This window comes from Bactrocera latifrons, unplaced genomic scaffold (assembly GCF_001853355.1).
Source record: "Bactrocera latifrons isolate USDA-ARS-PBARC rearing strain unplaced genomic scaffold, ASM185335v1 scaffold_124, whole genome shotgun sequence".
Lineage (NCBI taxonomy): Eukaryota > Metazoa > Arthropoda > Insecta > Diptera > Tephritidae > Bactrocera > Bactrocera latifrons.
Genome location: NW_017534675.1, coordinates 174,973 through 193,256, shown reverse-complemented (window position 1 = coordinate 193,256; position 18,284 = coordinate 174,973). Strand labels below are relative to the sequence as shown.

The window sequence follows — 18,284 nt, the reverse complement described above, 5'->3', positions numbered from 1 at the left end:
AAACTTGTATAATATATATGTACATACATATCTAATTAGATAGGTAGCCTTAGGAACATATGAACATACCTACGTACACTTTGTACAATTTAGCCGGCTTGCAACTGTACAAGCTGGTCTTATTGCAGGCTGGTTTAGATATATATGTATATATTTACATATAAGTATATAAATACATTTATACATAAGCATATGTATATTTTTTTTTATGCACTCTTCTGTTAGTTTGAGAGAGCAAAGAAGCCAAATTATACTGAAAAGCGCGCCAACTAGAAAAAGACGCGTGGAACTAACGTTAGGGGTGGTTTTTCTGTTATTAGACCATTTTAGTAATTTTGAGAATTATATAAAACTTTTCAAATTCCTAATTCCCAATTCCCTACTTTGCATGCAGAAGAATAGGAAACACTTTAAAAAATATAACTTTTTGGAGTGTAATAATATTAAAAATTTATTTAATCTGGCAACATAGAAAATATTAATTTTGAATTTCTGTATACTTCCTACATTTATTACATGTTTTTTTTTGTACTTTCATTCAAATAACAAAAATTACTTGAAACGGGCGATATTTCGCGCTTTAAAACAGTAATACGATTTGAGTGAAAATTCTGAAACTGTTTTGGCTCCAAGTAGATTTTTTCATTAATGTATGATCTACCTGCGTATTTCTGTGCTGAAAAGGCGGTACTATTTATTCAAAGTAGAATGTAAACGAAGGTTGACTTCGCAGACAAATAGGAGTACGCTACATACATATGTACATACTTACATATATAGGATACAGTACAGAAACCATCTGCATTCAGGCTTTGCTTTAAGTAAATAACCATTGCGAGGTAGCATTGAGTGTGAACAATAACAGACCATAGTGGATTAGCAGAGGTATGCGCTATCTAATTTTCCAACTACCTGTATATATGCACGTATACGCCATAAAAGGCTCTTTCAAAGCAGATTTTTATTCTCATATACTATATGGGTTTTTACAGCTCTTAACGTTGAAGGAAAAATTTTATGGGATATCTGAGTTTACAATAAAGAGTCCAGGCATGTTATCGGCTGCATTAGCGGAATTCATTTTCCTACCCTTATTTTAGCATACGCAGAGTCCATTGAATATATAACAGCAAGCAACTTCAGGGAAAAGGCCATTCATCTCTGTACGATCTACTAGTTCACACACATCATAGTGTTAAATTTTAAATTTTAAACAGCGAATCTTCGTACAACTGACAAAATGGAGCGTAATTCAATGGTAAGTTAACATCAAGCGCATATATGGAATTAAATTTATTAAAATGATGAAATGTTAATAGAATATTCCATTGGTTAACCAACACGTTATCCATAACACACACCATCATCAGGCAGAAATAATATATTCAAGTACAGGCGGATCGAGCCAAATGCGATATTTTTGTGAACGCCCGATGATGCTCAATACATGGACACAGACGTCAAATGCGGATCTCGGCATTAGAGATGACTATATAAATATAGAGGAGCAAAAGCAAAGAGAGAAAGAATTATTAGAAAAAATACGGGATCTTGAGTCAAAACTTCGTACTCAGTCAGAAATGCTTTCGCAACAACCAGCAGGTGGACGTAGGAGAAACTCGAATCCAAAAAAAGCTAGAAGCCCGAGACAACGGTTACAAGAAGTAATCGTAGATCAAATACCTGTCCAAATACATGAAAACCATCCCCAAGATGTACAAAATCAACAGGATGAACAATATACAGAAACAAAATTTCAGATATATAATACTCATGTGAGTCCAAGGAATGTACATTGTGAGGAATTGTCACAAACCCATACATCTTCACAACACCAACCGGTGCAGCATTCTTCAGAGCAGCAGACTATTATGCAAACTCAGTATATGTCGCAAAATATGGATGTATCTATTCAACCTCAGGAATTGCAGATTGATACTATACAAGATCGACCACGTAAGGTGAATTACACAATAATAGCTGATGGCGGTGTCAACGGTCAAGATGGGCCCATAGAGATAGAAATTGCCGAAGAAGAAAATGGCTTAAACTTAAATGGTTCTGCTGATTCCGACCGTTTAGAAATATGCTTGGCTGAGGAACAGCCTCAAACGCCAGTAAATGTTAATTATATTAAAATCGATAAGGATGCGGAACAGAATCAACCAATTCCTGTTCAGAAAGCCTCCGGAAAAAGGAAACGAAAAGTGTCTAAAAAGAATATTGTTCAAAACACCGATAGAAACAATGGCGATCTAGCAGAATTCAAACCAGTGGTATCAGATCATTCACAATTCACAGGAAATTGTGAAATATCTCGACAACATCAGTTAATAGTAGCGGAAGATAACCACTCCAATTTACCGATTCTACAACAGCAGCAACAGCAACTAAGTGAAATCACAAACGATGTTCAGGAATTTAGCACTTTAGCAAATTCCGAATTTAAAAAGAATTCTTATATATCGATTGGGCCAAACAATACCCGGGTACCGACTAAAATTTACGATAGTATTAATTGGGAAAATGCATCGATGGCCACAAGAAAACTCATGATAGGAGTTTTCGATCGTTTTACCTTAGCCACTCACTCAATGACTGGAAAACCCTCTCCAGCTTTTAAAGATCATAATAAACCACTCAAGAAAAGGTTAAACCCTTTAAAAGTACAAGACATCATATTTGCAGTTAGTAGACGGAGTAAAGTAAACGAAAAGGAGGTGCGTACTGTTATTACCACCAAATGCGCCGATGAAAATAAAATGTGGAAATTAACACAGGCCAAACTCAAGGAGCAAAAGGAGCAAAACAAAGAAAATGTTGCAAATGTTGAAAATTTAGCAAATATTCAAAATGTTGCTTGACGTACAATACATAATTGACTAGAATATAAGCATTCATATATCATATTAACTAGATAAGAGGAACAAATAATCACAACAACTCTTTCATTGATACTTACTGTTATATAAGGGCTTAAGAAAATTTCGTCGATCTCGTAAAAATTTGGTAAACAAGTACTAGAATGAATACCAAAGATAAATGAGGCCAAATACATTGCACAATCAAAACATTAAAAATATTTATTTTAACTATATACTATTGTAATTAATTGAATTGGACAAATTACCAGAGATTTGTTTTTGTTAAGTATGTACGTAGTTATAAGTTATTCAATGAATTGATGAAATGTTTCACAATACTGCCTATCTCATAATAATGTTTATTTATATGTATTAAAATACATACATATACTTAAGTACATATCATTTGTAAGTTTATATATAAATTTCTTTTTCCAAAATTTATTATTGAGCATTTTATTCAAAATGTAGTTTATGGACATACGTACAAAAACAAGACTATAAAAAGGTATAAATTATATCTTCATTTTACTATACTTCAGATTAGCAAAAACGTATTTTTGTGCTTAAATATTATCAATTTAGAATGTTGGTATGCCGTTCTACCTGTACTATATGTTGTTTGTCCAAAAAATATATAAAAGTGAATAAAAGCAACACGATTTTCTGTATTTTTCAATTTGGTATTAATATTTAAGGATTTTAACTTTTAATACATACGAATATGGACATGCTCTCATATATTAATTTGTTAGATAAAACATTTACCAGCATGTTAATCATTTATGCTGGGAAACACTGATTTCGATTGTTGTTTTATATATTTTTTTATAGATGACAAAAAATTTTGTTTCAATATACCCTGCGTTATCGACGCACATATGCATATGTTTGCTTGAAATTTTAATATTTGGAAAGCGGTCAAAATTAACAGTTGAACCTAATTTTGCGTTACTATGACGGTGGCAGTTGCAGAAAGCGCATAATAATTTCCCAAAACAATATCAGCTGTATATTTTCCCAAAACATTACCCATTTTTATTCACACAACGGCAGATAAGCGGCTGTCAGTTTTCACAAAAAGGAGGCGAATACATCTTCAAAACGTAAGTCAGAGAACGGAACGGTAGGCAAAGGTTGAAAAAGATAAAAAGTGAAGGCATAGAGAAAATTTCGAGCAAATTCTTTTCCTATCAATGCAATCAAGGCTTTGAAGATTAGTTGCAACATCAAGCAAAACAAAAAAATATATAATTCATTATCATTTAACAAAATCAGCGTTTGGACGCTATTCGGTGTCGAAATAGTATTGTGATAAACATTCTTGCTATTGTTATTTGAACATTATTCTGATTGTGTGGTCGTCGTGTGACGGGATATTCGGATTCAATTTTACTGTGTTGGTCGTTGTAGCGGTGCTTGAGAAGTGCAAAAAATGGATATCTTGCGTAAAATGTTCAAAATGAACGAAAAGGAGTCATCAGGCTTGAACGGAACCGATCATAAGGAAGAGTAAGTGAAATTACCATCAAACAAACATATGTATATAAGAGCTTATGAGTGAGTTATTGCAATCTACAGTAATTTTTCTATATTATTAAAATGAAAAGTCTTGCGATCGATAATGTGCAAATTACATACTTGGGTAGATACTTTGGCCAGGCCAATATTCGGAGGCTGCGCATATTGCAATATATCCTTTGAGTGTTGCCAGCGTGTATTTTTATTCGTCAGTAAGGACCAACATTATAAAAAAATTGTACACTAAAACATTTAAATTAGTTTATTATATTTGAGAAAATTTTATTTCAAGCATTTTTTCTGTTCGATAGTGCAACGGCAAAAGACGAGTTTCGGAAACCACAGTGGTTCGAGGAAGCGGAAACAGACGACGAGCTGTTTGATGATAACCGAAAGTTTGCATTTCAAATATTCACTAATCCTGTAGAGCTGCAGAAGCACTTCGAAAGACAAATGCAGCAAATTTTGGAGGCAGTTAGTGAATTTGAAGGTAACTATATGATTAAAATGTGATTATCTTATAAATAAATGTTTGTTTTGTTTATTCAAAATTCTCGACATACGAACATAGATGGTGATGTTAAAATTGACAAGGATTTGAAGGAGGACTTTCTAAAGCCGGGCTTTGAAAATATTGATATTTTAAAAGAGTTTGAAAAGAAGAAAGCAGAAATCATGGACACTGATCTAGATGGCGAGTAAGCGAATCACTCTAACAAAGTATAAAACTGATGCAATGGAATTTAAAAAATATAATTATTTTAGAATTTATGCTGACCAGTTGCATTCCTTAATGCAACGCTTATCACCCAATGAGGATTTGCCTAACATTTTACCACGCAACGACAACAAGGCTATCCGTAATCCTTTACGTAAGCAAAAATTAAGCGACGAGGAGAAAATTTTGGGTAAAATACACGGTACCCTAGACAGTGATGACGCTCCGAAGCAGCCACGTATGCCGCGCACTCGTCCAGATATGATGACACCAATGACTCCCATGATACCACGTGGACCAGCCCCATTTGGTGGAGGAGTTTTTGAAGGAACTTATCAGGTATGGCACTCGTTAGGTGTACGTAAACATTTGTTGGTTCAAATAAGTCATTTATAAACTAGATTATTAGATTCTACGATGCTATGAATTAATAATTTTTAATTTTGAAAGTTGGATCGTCTCTCAAAGATATTACAACTATTGTCCGCTTAATACGTTTTTATTTGGGTGTATTTTATATATATATATAATATTTGTATACACTCTTACATAAAGAAATATTTTTTATGCTGCTATAGGGTCCGAAAATGTTCAGTCAGAGCGTAATGTCTAAAACTATACGTAAACCGGATGGTAGTTATGAGACTACGAAGGTTACCAAGGACTCCCAAGGTAATACAACAACAACTATAACACGCACCATTGATGGAAAATCAGAAACAATTACCACATACGATAACGCTGGTGGTTCCGGTGTCATTAAGCAAAAGGAAGGTGACATCTCCAAGTCCGAAGATTTTTCGGATCGCAATATTTACGTAACAAAAGAAGGTTACGCCGTACCAAGGAACCTCTGGTGACCAGTGGTGCTTATTGGCCGAATCCTTGTTGGCAACTTATTACCCGTCTATATTCAAATTCAGATATACTATGTATTAGTAACTAGATCCTTAAGTGTTTGGTGTTTTAGATGAAATTCAATTGAGGCTACAGATAGCAGATAGCATTGCAAGAGCAGCAGCGGCAGCAATAATAACAGCAACAACACGGATGACCGCAGCATCCACACGTATAACCGAAACAAATACAGAAACAGTATGGTAAACGTACACAGGTGAATTTGGCATTATTATTTGTTCATCTTTTGATGTAAATTGGAATTGTATAAACGATTTACATAGGATGTTCACTTTTTGATGCAACACATTCTATTGTCTATAATCTCAATAAGTGTACAATTCTATACTGGTTCTGTACTGTTTTCATGGAATTTATTTCGTATATCTTAATATTTTAATTTGATTACGAGCATCTTCATGGAGCGTAAACAGAACTTTATTTCGGAGACGTATATCTCTGGATCAAACAATTGACCTGCAATTATATGAATTCACTAGAATTGTTTGATGAACGCTGGCATCAGCGTGAGGATGAGAAAAGGAGTATTGTTTATTTGTTGAAACGATTTACGTTTAACATATATACATCAACGAAAGAGTCGCGCAAATGCTTAGCTACATTGAACGACAGTGTCGTAAGAGTTCGGTTATATTTTAATTAAAAAAAAAAATATGCGAATGTAGTAAATTGGCTCAGAATATGTTAAATGACGGTTCATTTAGCTACAGCGGTTGACAGCGATGAATATTACACAAAAGTATTTTTTTCTTTGATTCTTTAGTTTCGCACGAATTACTTCGTGGTATGGATTTTTCTAAGTGTGGCTGCTTTCAATTGAAGAAATTTGAACGCGATGAGATCTCAATAATTACTTTTATCATATACGTTCGCAATGAGGTTTGTAAGAATGTGAATATTGGGATACTGCAGTACTGAGTTTCAATGAAATCCATCTAAAGTGCAAGAACAAAGAAAGATGTTTAAATAATACATCAATTATACATATATACTTATGCTAATATACATATATATTATATATCCTTCATCTAAGTTAATATTCATTCTCAAATGCGCATTAGCGCCTGTATCATTTAGCTATAAACGTTTGTTTTTCATATGAAAATACCTATTGGCAACCATAAAGACTTTGATATTATTTTGTAGTAATCTTATTGTTAACTCTGTAAAATATAGTTTTAAAAACTTTCTCAAAATTCAAAAAAAAAAAATATATTTTTTAACGTATACATAATACATTTATGCTTTGTCAATATATAAATATTTGTTTTGGAAGTTTAAGCTTTTTAATGTGTATGTGGATATGCATAAATGCTACGTACCAAGTAAATTAACTAAGTTAAGGATTGTTTTTTTTTTTTTTTTAATTTGTATGTCATATCTGATTTGATAATTTGTAAACCATCTTTGATTATTCTACATACGTACATTAATATCGTTGCAAATATAATTTAACATACAGCTATTTGTATTTACTTAAAACCACTTGAAATATATATTACCTACTTACATGTGCAATTCAAATTGTTTTATATATGTATATATATTTTTTATTTGCGGGATTCATTTCCTCTAAATATAAAAATATGTATGTATAATAAGAATATATAAAGTTCTTGTATTAGTAGTACTTATAAATTAATCAGACAAATAGATAGGTTGTAAAAAGGGTTAATTTCGTTACAAGATAAATTTTTGTATTCACTTCTTAGGCGTCTTCCCAAGGACCGCGGCCGCATGTTCAGTTTTTACAAAAGATTTCAAACAATAATGACACCAATGTTTAGTAGGTTTATCCTAGAAAAATTACATACAACAAAACTTTGTTATTTTATGTTTATAAGCATTTAAATTACCAAACATATGTAGACCCTTGGATGACCGAGTGGACCATCGCCATCACAATATACTACACGTTTAGGAGTTATTATAGTTTCGATTTGATGAGCCAATTTAACGCCCCAGTTTTTGTTGACCCAACGTTTAGCGTTCATAAAGCGTACATTGCGGTAGTCATCCTCTGTCCAAATCTGTATAGGTGGTGTCCATATACACACATATGTAAATAGTTACATATAAAAATATATTCATTTTATTACTTGTCCTGTGTGTGTTATTTCCTTTAGATCACTGCGCATACGAATCAAACGAAAATTTACAAATCTCTTACATTTCAGAGCATTTTTAAAAGAATTTATTGAAAACATTTTTTTAATTCCAAGAAAAAAAAAATAATAACTTGAACTTTGGCATTTAACAACCCGACGTCTTTTATAAGGTAAATTTGCTAAAAGATACATTATTTCTAGAAAAATATTCACACGCAAGTTTACTGCGCCCTTACCATTGATTTAATACGGAGAGGTTTCCTATAAAAAATAAAACTATTTATTATTGCTCTCATAATACATATTACAATAAATCAGTAATCGATACTAGACGAATATTTTCACGTCTAAATCAAAATGCATTGATTTTTTTTTTTTTTTTTTATTTATTCCCGAGATAATTCAAATTAACAATTATCTCACGTACTCGTATGTATATTATTTTCTAGTGCATCTTTTTCCAATAACAATAGTTTAGTGGTGATGTCCATCTTTCTTTACGAATCTAAGGCCACAATAGCCGCAGATTTGTGGTCCGGGTTTATCCTGGAAAAAATAACAAAAAAAATTAGCCAAATCCATCAAAATTATCTTAATGCAACAAAAGCATACATAAAATATACTTATATCCGCTTACCAAATTTATGTAAATTTTAGGATGACCCAAGTTTGCATCACCACCATCACAATAAACAACACGATCTGTAACTTCAATTGGAGGTATTTCATCGATCAATTTAATACCCCAATTTTCATTAACATAGCGTTTGGCATTAACAAACCGAACATTGCGATAATCATCTTTGTCAAAAACCTAATTATAAAAATGCATTATTTTATTAAGAGTAAAATGTGTACAATGTTTGCGTAATAGGCAGATGGTTTGACGTACCTGTCCAGTGTGAGTGGTAGTTTCTAAATCACCGCGTGAGTTGCTGTAGTTGCGCCATGAATTGACTACTGAAGAACTAAGAGCACGACTGGTCGAATTACGACTTAAAAGTTGTAGTCCATTGGACAGTTTTATACTCGCCATGACTTTTTTAATTCCTAACCAACTGGAAATCTTCTATAGAAATCAATTAATAAATAAAGAACTGTCAGAAACATATGTTTACATACAGTCAATGGTTGCCACTAGAATTTAAGAATGAAACAATAATACATTTATAATTCAAATAGTTAAATGAATATTTTATAATAAGGTTAACTAAAGTAAAATTATTACGCAATATCGGTAAATGTTTATTTATATAAGTGTCTTTAGTGTGCAGAGAAGGTATATTATATATATACATATAAGTTTGAGTTTAGTTTACGGATTTTGTTTTGATCTCTGTTTTCTTTTGTCTGCCTTTTTTATTCGTGTTTTGACAAGTTGCGCGGGTTTTTGTGAATTTAGTGTAACAAATCAAATTTGTTTCAGTTTTTTAATATATCAATATTAATTGTAAAAATATCAATTAAAAGCAAACTATTCCAATAAGTTTAATGTGCACATTTACATCATATGCTATATTGCTATATTTACATCAATGAAATAGAATCAAACTAAGAAGTTCAAGAGGATTAGAACGAAACTAAAATGCAGAAGCATTTTATTATTCAGCATGGATGAGAAAGTTGTTACATTTTCGGACTTTAATGCAGCTATGATAGAATTGCTACCAAAGAAACATATTCAATAAGGTTTGTTAATGTAACATTTTATATGGAAATTTGTATTTAAGTTTTTTATTATTTACCTTACCTTGCCTTACTTATTTTGACTAACAACATAACTCACACAATTTCTGTGAAACCTTAAAAGAAATCTTAATTTGTACCAGTTGTATTTGGGTTCTTCTTCTTAATTGGCGTAGACACCGCTTACGCGATTTATATCCGAGTTAACAATAGCGCGCCAGTTATTTCTTATTTTCGCTACGTGGCGCCAATTGGATATTCCAAGCGTAGCCAGGTCCTTCTCCACCTGGTGCTTCCAACGGAGTGGAGGTCTTAAATCTTTCGCAGAACTTTTCTCCATCATCCAAGCCTCTGCACCATATAGCAGGACGGGAATTATGAGTGACTTATAGAGTTTGGTTTTTGTTTGTCGAGAGAGGACTTTGCTTCTCAATTGCCTACTCAGTCCGAAGTAGCACCTGTTGGCAAGAGTTATCCTGCGTTGGATTTCTAGGCTGACATTGTTGGTGGTGTTTACGTTGACTCCAAGATAGACGAAATTATCTACAACTTCAAAGCTATGACTGTCAACAGTGACGTGAGTGCCAAGTCACTAGTGCGACGACTGTTTGTTTGATGACAATAGATATTTCGTCTTGCTCTCGTTCACTGCCAGACCCATTTGTGTTGCTTCCTTGTCCAGTCTGGAGAAAGCAGAACTTACGGCGCGGGTGTTGAGGCCGATGATATCAATATCATCGGAATACGCCAGCAGCTGTACACTCTTATAGAAGATGGTACCTTCTCTATTTAGTTCTGCAGCTCGAACTGCCCAGAGGCAGGTTGAAGAAATTGCACGATAGGGAGACGCCTTGTCTGAAACCTCGTTTGGTATCGAACGGCTCGGAGAGGTCCTTCCCGATTCTGACGGAGCTTTTGGTGTTTCTCCACGTCAGTTTACACAGCCGTATAAGTTTTGCAGGGATACCAATTTCAGATATCGCGGCATAAGGGCAGCTCCTTTTTGTGCTGTCGAAAGCAGCTTTGAAGTGGACGAAGAGGTGGTGAGTGTCGATTGCTTTCACGGGTCTTTTCCAAGATTTGGCGCATGGTGAATATCTGGTCGATTGTTGATTTTCCAGTTCTGAAGCCACACTGATAAGGTACAATCAGTTTTTTGACGGTGGGCTTTAATCCTTCACACAATACGATCGATAGAACCTTATATGCGATATTGAGGAGGCTTATCGCACGGTAGTTGGCGCAGATTATGGGGTCTTCTTTTTTGAGGATTGTGCATAGCACACTTAAATTCCTATCGTTGAGCATGCTTTCGTCCGACCATATTTTACAAAGAAGCTGATACATGCTCCTTATCAGTTCTTCGCCGCCGTGTTTGAATAGCTCGGCCGGCAATCCATCGGCCCCCTGCCGCTTTGTTGTTCTTCAGGCGGGTAATTGCTATTCGGGCAATGGAACGTCTGCTCTATCATCATCGATTGGGGAATCGGGAGAAGTGTTTCCTCCACAATTTAKGTATGCTCTGGGCATCGGTGACTTGATAATCTTTGGGGGGGTTGGGGGTTGGGGGAAACCTTCTGTAAGCCGCCTTTTCTCGTAGAATTTGCGAGCATTACCCCTATTGGCCAGCTTATCAAGTTCTTCGCATTTCGACATCTTTCTTTTTCTGTCTGTAAATGCGTCTCGCTTCCCTCTTCAACTCTCAGTATCTATCCCATCCCGCACGTGTTGTGGTCGATCGTAACGTTGCGAGGTAGGCAGCCTGTTTTCTCTCCGCCTCGACACGGCACTCCTCGTCGTACCAGCTGTTCTTTTGCCATTTCCGAAAACCAATGGTTTCGGTTGCAGCTGTACGTAAGGTGTTTGAAATCGCGTCCCACAGTTCCCTTATGCCGAGTTGTTGACGAATGCTCTCAGAGAGCAGGAGTGCAAGCCGTCGTTCTCGACGTCGAACCTTCCTTGTGTTTGATGGCGTGCGTTTTTTGCTGCACAGAGGCGGGTGCGAATCTTGGCTGCACATCTGAAACACTGGAGACGTGTCTTCCGTCTATCACAACGTGAACGATCTGGTTGGTGGTTTTTCGATCCAGAGACAGCTAGGTAGATTCATGTATCTTCTTATGCTGGAATCTAGTACTACAGATAACCATATTTCGGGCCCCGGCGAAGTCGATCAGGCTCAACACATATGAGGATGTTTCCTCGTGGAGGCTGAATTTACCGACCGTAGTGCCAAAGATACCTTCTTTGTCCACCCTGGCGTTAAAGTCGCCAAGCACGATTTTGACATCGTGGCGGTGGCAGCTCTCATAAGTGCGTTCCAAGCACTCATAAAAGACATCTTTGGTCACATCATCCTTTTCTTCTGTTGGGGCGTGGGCGCAAATCAGCGATATGTTGAAGAACCTCTCTTTGATGTGGATTGTGGCTAGACGATCATTCACCGGAGTGAATGATAGTACTCGGCGGCGGAGTCTCTGTCCTCCTTTATATGGCCACTGCAGTAATTGCCACAACGACCTACTCGTCTCTGTCCCTGTCCCGTCCATCGCATTTCTTGGACGGCGGTGATGTCAGCCTTTATTTTCACGAGGACATCAACCAGCTGGGAAGCGGCACCTCCCCAATTAAGGGACCGGACATTCCAGGTGCATGCCCTCAAATCATAGTCCTTAATTCGTTTGCCATGGTCGTCATGGGGTCTCTCATCCGAGGCTGTGGAAAATTTTTCATTCAGGGAGTTTTTTTTACGTGGCGGGTCCCCCAGCGCACAACCCTATGAAGGGGATATTTCGCCTTCTCACTTTAGCTCGCCTTCAAACAGATGTTCTTAGGCTACCCAGAGGAAACTTGGTCAAAAGAATCTTTTCTGGCCACTCCCCAGTGAATGGCGATCAGAGAGCTTTCCTCACTTGCGTCAACTTCTACACATGACTCCATCGGGGTTAGATCGGCTAAAAACTAATCCTTGTTCGGGTAAACTCTCACCGATCATTTAAATTGTTGTTAGCCCCCAAAAAAGCAACAAATATCTGCTTTTTTCTGTACATTTCCTCTGATGACGTCTATAAGACCTCAGGTCTCAGGAATTGATCGCACATAATAAAAACGCACAACCTAAATGGGTTTCTCAAACTCTAATATAAGGTGACGTTAATTTTTACGGAGAATTGTATATTTGCATTTCTGTTTCTATTTTTAAACCTGCCTCATACACAAACTTAAAGTTTAATGTATAAATAAATTTCGTTTAAATTGCATTCTTATTTACAATTTTATTTATTCCATTTACGTAATTTTATATATTCATTTATAAATTTTCAAAATATTCTTGAGATATACATAAGTGTATATGTGAAATAGATCTAACATTTTTATCATGCCCATATATTATATATTAAATATTTTTTATTAGCTAACTGAGCTCATGCTCAATCAATAATCCTATACATGTATTAAATGTTTTTAACAAATTTTCTTTTTGTGGAATACTTACAAAAATCATAAAAATAATATTTAATAAAAAATACTTTGTGGAACGTAGATACAGAGAATTTTTGCCCTTTAGTTTTATATGCTATATATAAAACATTTATAACGGCATTTCAGCACAAATTTCTTGCTTGGATACGAATTATTCATTAGTTATTACTTTTCATACATATATAAAAGGCGTTTCACAAAAGGACTCTGCAGTTGATTGATTTATGAGAGCGTAAACAGTTTTTTAAACAATTTCTCTGGCAGAGGGTATAAAAGTCTCCCAATAAGAAATAATCTGAAAAACAAAAACAAAAAAAAAATATATATATATTACATTTATTTATTTAAATTATTTATCTTCACCTGTTGTTGATGCGCCATTTGGTCCTCAATATATTTCATCGTGTTTATTTTGAATTCACGTATTCTGTTTAACTCAAACCGTTCCATTTCTTTTTTAATTTCGGTTGATATATCATCAAACTGTTGTTGACAGCGTTGAACCTTTGTTTGCCACTGTAATTGAGAATTTAATCAGTAAAATATATATATATATATATATTATTTAAAACCTCTTCGACTTCTTGTTGCGCTTGTTCTAGTTTGTCAGTGCGATTAGCGAGTTCATAACGCCCTCGATTTTCTCGTCGCTTCGACAATTGTAGTTGTGCATGTTGCCAGTTTTGAAAAACTTTGACGCGCTCATGAAATACCGATTTAACAGCGCTAAATAGATCGATGTAATCTTTTACGAATTCTGCCATTATGAAAAAGTCTGAGTTGGCCTGCTCTGAACGTAACAATTCGATTTTCTCTTCTACGTCAGCTAAGTTAGAAAGTGCACGGGACAAACCGGTGTGCTCCTCACATGTACTAAGCATGGCCGCCGATTTTGCAACAAGTCCGGTCAGCGCAGATAGCTCTTTACGTGTGTTAACTAGAGATTTCAATGCTGAATGCAACTTTTGTAGGTTCGCATCCAAATTTTCAACTTCGGTAATTTTCTCATCAAACCACTATAAAAAAACATATGTACGTATAGAACACCAATTGATTACTTTACTTAAATGTATATGTAATTCGTATACTTACGGGATCACTTTCATCCATTTTATAGGTAATTTTATTTACGGTTTCCCCGACTTTATTAAAAAGGCGCATTACTCCAGCTCCGCTGAGAGTTGCTGTATTAACCGCGCGAGGGAGTTCCTTTGAATATATGTGTATTAAATATTAACTAACATTGAGTAATCCTATACAAATTATTTACTTGATCACTTTCCAAAAAATTTATAAAGTCGAGATCTACTCGTAACACCGGATGCTGAGCTGTGCGATTCACATATCGTTGCAAAGCAGCTCTTCGCGTTTCAACCCACTCGGCATTTCGCGGTGCCCCGGGCTCTGTTTGTTGTGGACTCATTTTCACTTTGGTACTACCTAAAACAAAAGTATTAAGCATCTGAAGTTTCTGTTTGCTGTTAATAATATTTACCGCCTCATTATTGAATACAAATGATATTTAAAGATAGAAATACATTTTTTTAGTTTATAATTTTGCAGTTATTGTTTAGTTATTATTGCAAGGTTTTTGATTTGATTAGGTATGATTGTAATGGTTTACCTATAATATTTTTTGATGGTGCCGGTGGGATAATTCTACCAAGTCTTGTATACTTTCCTGACAATACGTCGTGTATTCCTAAAAAGTCACTAAATCTTCTCATTGTACTGAATTCAGAGCGTTTGAATTTCGGAATGTTTGTTTTCGTTGTTACCCTTCGAAAAATGAATATTTGTATATATAAAGAAATTATTATATATTATATATCTCCCCGATACTCACTTATAAGTAAGATATGAGCCTATGCCATCTCCTACTTTTTGTGGCTCTGCCACTGTTACCTCTATGAAATAGTCGCCATTGTCGGTAAGCACATCTTCGAGATTACTTGATGATATACGGCGCTATAAATATAAAATTATTATTTGAATATAAACCTCATTTCGTATTCATTATTATAATTCCTTTTAATACTTAATTACGTAAATTTCTGCGTTAATCAATGAATTCATTGCCCTCAATGAAAATTCATATGCATATATTTTTTCTGATAAGAATACTTAATTTACGTCTTTCACAATGCAAACAATTAACTATTTCTGCTGGTCAAACTACAACAACAATGTTTAAATTGTAATTATAGAATACTACAAAAGATGCCCATGCCGGCAAGTATTGTGTACTACATACTATATAGATATTTTATGAAACTAAGTAGGGTTTGACATTTAAGCCTATATCTCAAATTGATGTGATAACAATTTAATGCATAGGGAAAGTGGTTTATATTTGAGACACCGCCCATCATTTTCTGTGAGTCAGCAAACAATTGTGGAAAAATATTGTTTGTGCCGGTGTAAAGGATGTAGAAGTTTCCGAATACTAAAAAAGTAAAAATAATCTTACATGAATTTCACTAGTTGGTGTTATGGCAAATAAATCGTTGTCGACAGTACCGGGCGCTGGAACCTCTTCCTCCTCGTCATCTTCTGCACCAGAGGCACTGCCGTTATTTATGTCCACATCAGCGAATTGTTTTTGAGCATCAATCATGTTCTGTCCGTCGGCCATATTTTACGATTTGGAGTTAGATTATTAGCAACAATGTTTTAAATTTACGAAATTAACTACTTTATTTAGTGTCTTGGTGGATAGAATCTCTAAATGTTAGTTTTATTGTACCACCCAAAAACACAAAGAATGCAAATGTGAAATTTGCATTTGTCAACTGGACGGTTCAACTGTGTAGATAAAGCAGATTCACTTTTAACATGGTTGCCAAAGTATAAATTTCGCTGAGTAACTGATACGATATCTTTTATTATACCAAATACAAAATCGATAATTTAAATTACACTATGATAAGTAGACTTCAAATGTCTATTTTTAATTAATTTTCTATAGTATATACATAATTTCATGGTATCGTTAAAAAATTTTTTTTTGGCCAAAATTCAATAGTAGCTATTCAGAGACGTATGTTACAACGATTATCTTCCAACGTGTTGACACCACTTTTAGTGCTATTTATCGATAGTTTATATGATTAGTCGGAAAATTTACCGTTATGTTCCGACAAGGACTCTTTTGCGATTGAGAGCAATTTCGATTGACCAAATCCGGCATATACACAATTTTCTATCGTTATATAGGGAAACATGTTCAGTAAGTTTGATTGATATGGTTTCAGTAGTTTGTGAGTTATATATACATGTATACATATAAGACGGGACCACACCCAAATGCAACCTCTAGGCGAACCAAACTATTATACTCTCCGCAAAATGTTGCGCAGGTGTAACTAGAAATTGCTGCTTAAAGTTTAACTAGTCAGAAATTATCAAACTTATACCAATAATACTTACTTATTAGTGATTTATTTTATTTGCCTAGTGGTCTTTTTCTTATCGATCTATAAATTATATATATATATATTATATATATATGTATTTAGGAGATCTGTTTGTCAGTTCGCTCGTCTGACCCTGCAATCGAGATATCATAATGCTCAACTTAAAAAAACACACTAATTGTTAAGGAAACTAAATTTTTTTTTAATTAATATGAAGTACAATCGATATAATGAATTTCTGACTATAGCATCATTCAAATGGTCTCCACTAGTTCTTGTTTAGGAACGAATGTTCACAATCGGACTACAACCAAGCCTATTTTCCATATAACACAATTTTAAATTCCATTTGATTATTTTGCTTTCTAATGTACAAATCAAGAAGGAATTAATCTAACGAATTCAAACTTTACATGAATAATGCGTTTAAAGCATGCCTTCTCAGACCAAAAATTGTCTAAATACAACTAAAACTATTCAAGCCCTTGGCACCGAATACTTGGATCATAGTGCCTATACTTGACTTTTTACTGCAAATATCGGTCAATTCGTGAGATATATAATTGAATTTCAGAGATAATCCTTTTCTGACAGCAGTATGCCAGTATTTCAAAAGTGGGTTGAATCGGGTCAATATTTCAGTTAGTTGTACATATAAAAAATTCCTTGAAAAACGAATTGCCTGAGAAGTTTTCAAATTAATGTCCTTTTCCTGCCCCCAAAAGCACCCCATGTAATGATTTCCTTTTTCCTGACTTTAAAGCGCTCAAGTTGGTCATATTTTAAGGAAACTAAGTGAACAAGTTTTCTTAAAAATTACATGATTTAGCGCTAAATTAGAATGGAACTGTTCTATATCTTAGTCTTAACTTCATATCCCCTAATATAAAGAATTTCGAACCTCTAGTTGACGTTTTCCACATAAAGTCAATATATTAAATTTAGCCCCTTCGGTCGGATTAATATCACTTACGTAGCACTCATTCGAAGATATTTTTAAATATAAAGATTTGCCACCATCTGAAGGAATTTCCCGGGCTTTGATTACTGCAACTTGTTGAAAAGTATCTTTATACCGTATATCCGTATATCGATGATTTATTAAAAATTATATCCACCATTTTAGAATCAATCTAGATAGCTAAAAAAAGGTTTACTAATAATGTGATCTTTAAAAAACGTGTATTTAGATGGGTGAAGAAGTTGGTGCATTGCTATGTCAAGCATAACTAGCTAAACGGAAACTAATTTTGCTTTGTTTAAATCGCTATTTTCCAAAATTGTCGTTTATTTTTGTAGGCGAAGTACTTACCTTTTATATGGTGAAGAATATACTTGTACGTATTTTCTTTAATTTATTCAGAGATTTGGTATTTTTTCACTCAATTAGAATACCACGCGTACTTGCAAAAAAGGAATTTTTTTTTATTTTTGGTTTTACTAGACTAAACCGATTTGTATTCACATTTTCATTGTGGTAATTTATTAAACTGTTTACAAATCAATGATCGTTCCAATATTTCATTTTTTTTGTTTGGTCGAAATCCATGAAATGAAATCTGACACCTGA

The 18,284-nt window shown here is 34.4% G+C and overlaps 5 protein-coding genes across 8 annotated transcripts in view; 3 read left to right on the top strand and 2 right to left on the bottom strand.

Moving 5' to 3' along the window:
* Positions 1–552: 552 nt before the first annotated feature.
* Positions 553–3,526, top strand: LOC108978615 (protein insensitive). Its single transcript, XM_018948989.1, has 3 exons — positions 553–885; positions 993–1,258; positions 1,320–3,526. Exons 2-3 carry the CDS (start codon positions 1,241–1,243, stop codon positions 2,862–2,864), a joined length of 1,563 nt encoding a protein of 520 aa, XP_018804534.1. The 5' UTR covers positions 553–885; positions 993–1,240; the 3' UTR covers positions 2,865–3,526.
* Positions 3,527–3,777: 251 nt separating this feature from the next.
* On the top strand, positions 3,778–6,717 carry LOC108978616. Its single transcript, XM_018948990.1, has 5 exons — positions 3,778–4,376; positions 4,697–4,875; positions 4,957–5,083; positions 5,151–5,442; positions 5,682–6,717. Exons 1-5 carry the CDS (start codon positions 4,300–4,302, stop codon positions 5,961–5,963), a joined length of 957 nt encoding a protein of 318 aa, XP_018804535.1. The 5' UTR covers positions 3,778–4,299; the 3' UTR covers positions 5,964–6,717.
* Positions 6,718–8,590: 1,873 nt separating this feature from the next.
* LOC108978614 (NADH dehydrogenase [ubiquinone] iron-sulfur protein 6, mitochondrial) lies at positions 8,591–9,272 on the bottom strand. Its single transcript, XM_018948988.1, has 4 exons — positions 9,252–9,272; positions 9,022–9,198; positions 8,767–8,943; positions 8,591–8,675 (listed from the first exon to the last, which is right to left on the bottom strand). Exons 2-4 carry the CDS (start codon positions 9,163–9,165, stop codon positions 8,604–8,606), a joined length of 393 nt encoding a protein of 130 aa, XP_018804533.1. The 5' UTR covers positions 9,166–9,198; positions 9,252–9,272; the 3' UTR covers positions 8,591–8,603.
* Positions 9,273–9,540: 268 nt separating this feature from the next.
* LOC108978574 (ras-related protein Rab6) overlaps positions 9,541–18,284 on the top strand; it is a 22,268-nt gene continuing 13,524 nt past the window's right edge. For all 4 annotated transcript variants that reach the window (XM_018948928.1, XM_018948926.1, XM_018948927.1 and 1 more), the window contains exon 1: positions 9,541–9,818. The gene's annotated coding sequence lies outside the window, so the exon portion shown is untranslated. The remainder of the gene's footprint in view (positions 9,819–18,284) is intronic.
* On the bottom strand, positions 13,192–16,098 carry LOC108978572 (sorting nexin-2). Its single transcript, XM_018948921.1, has 8 exons — positions 15,769–16,098; positions 15,145–15,266; positions 14,923–15,077; positions 14,569–14,738; positions 14,391–14,507; positions 13,871–14,314; positions 13,662–13,814; positions 13,192–13,593 (listed from the first exon to the last, which is right to left on the bottom strand). The coding sequence occupies exons 1-8, from the start codon at positions 15,931–15,933 to the stop codon at positions 13,543–13,545; spliced, it is 1,377 nt and encodes a 458-aa protein (XP_018804466.1). The 5' UTR covers positions 15,934–16,098; the 3' UTR covers positions 13,192–13,542.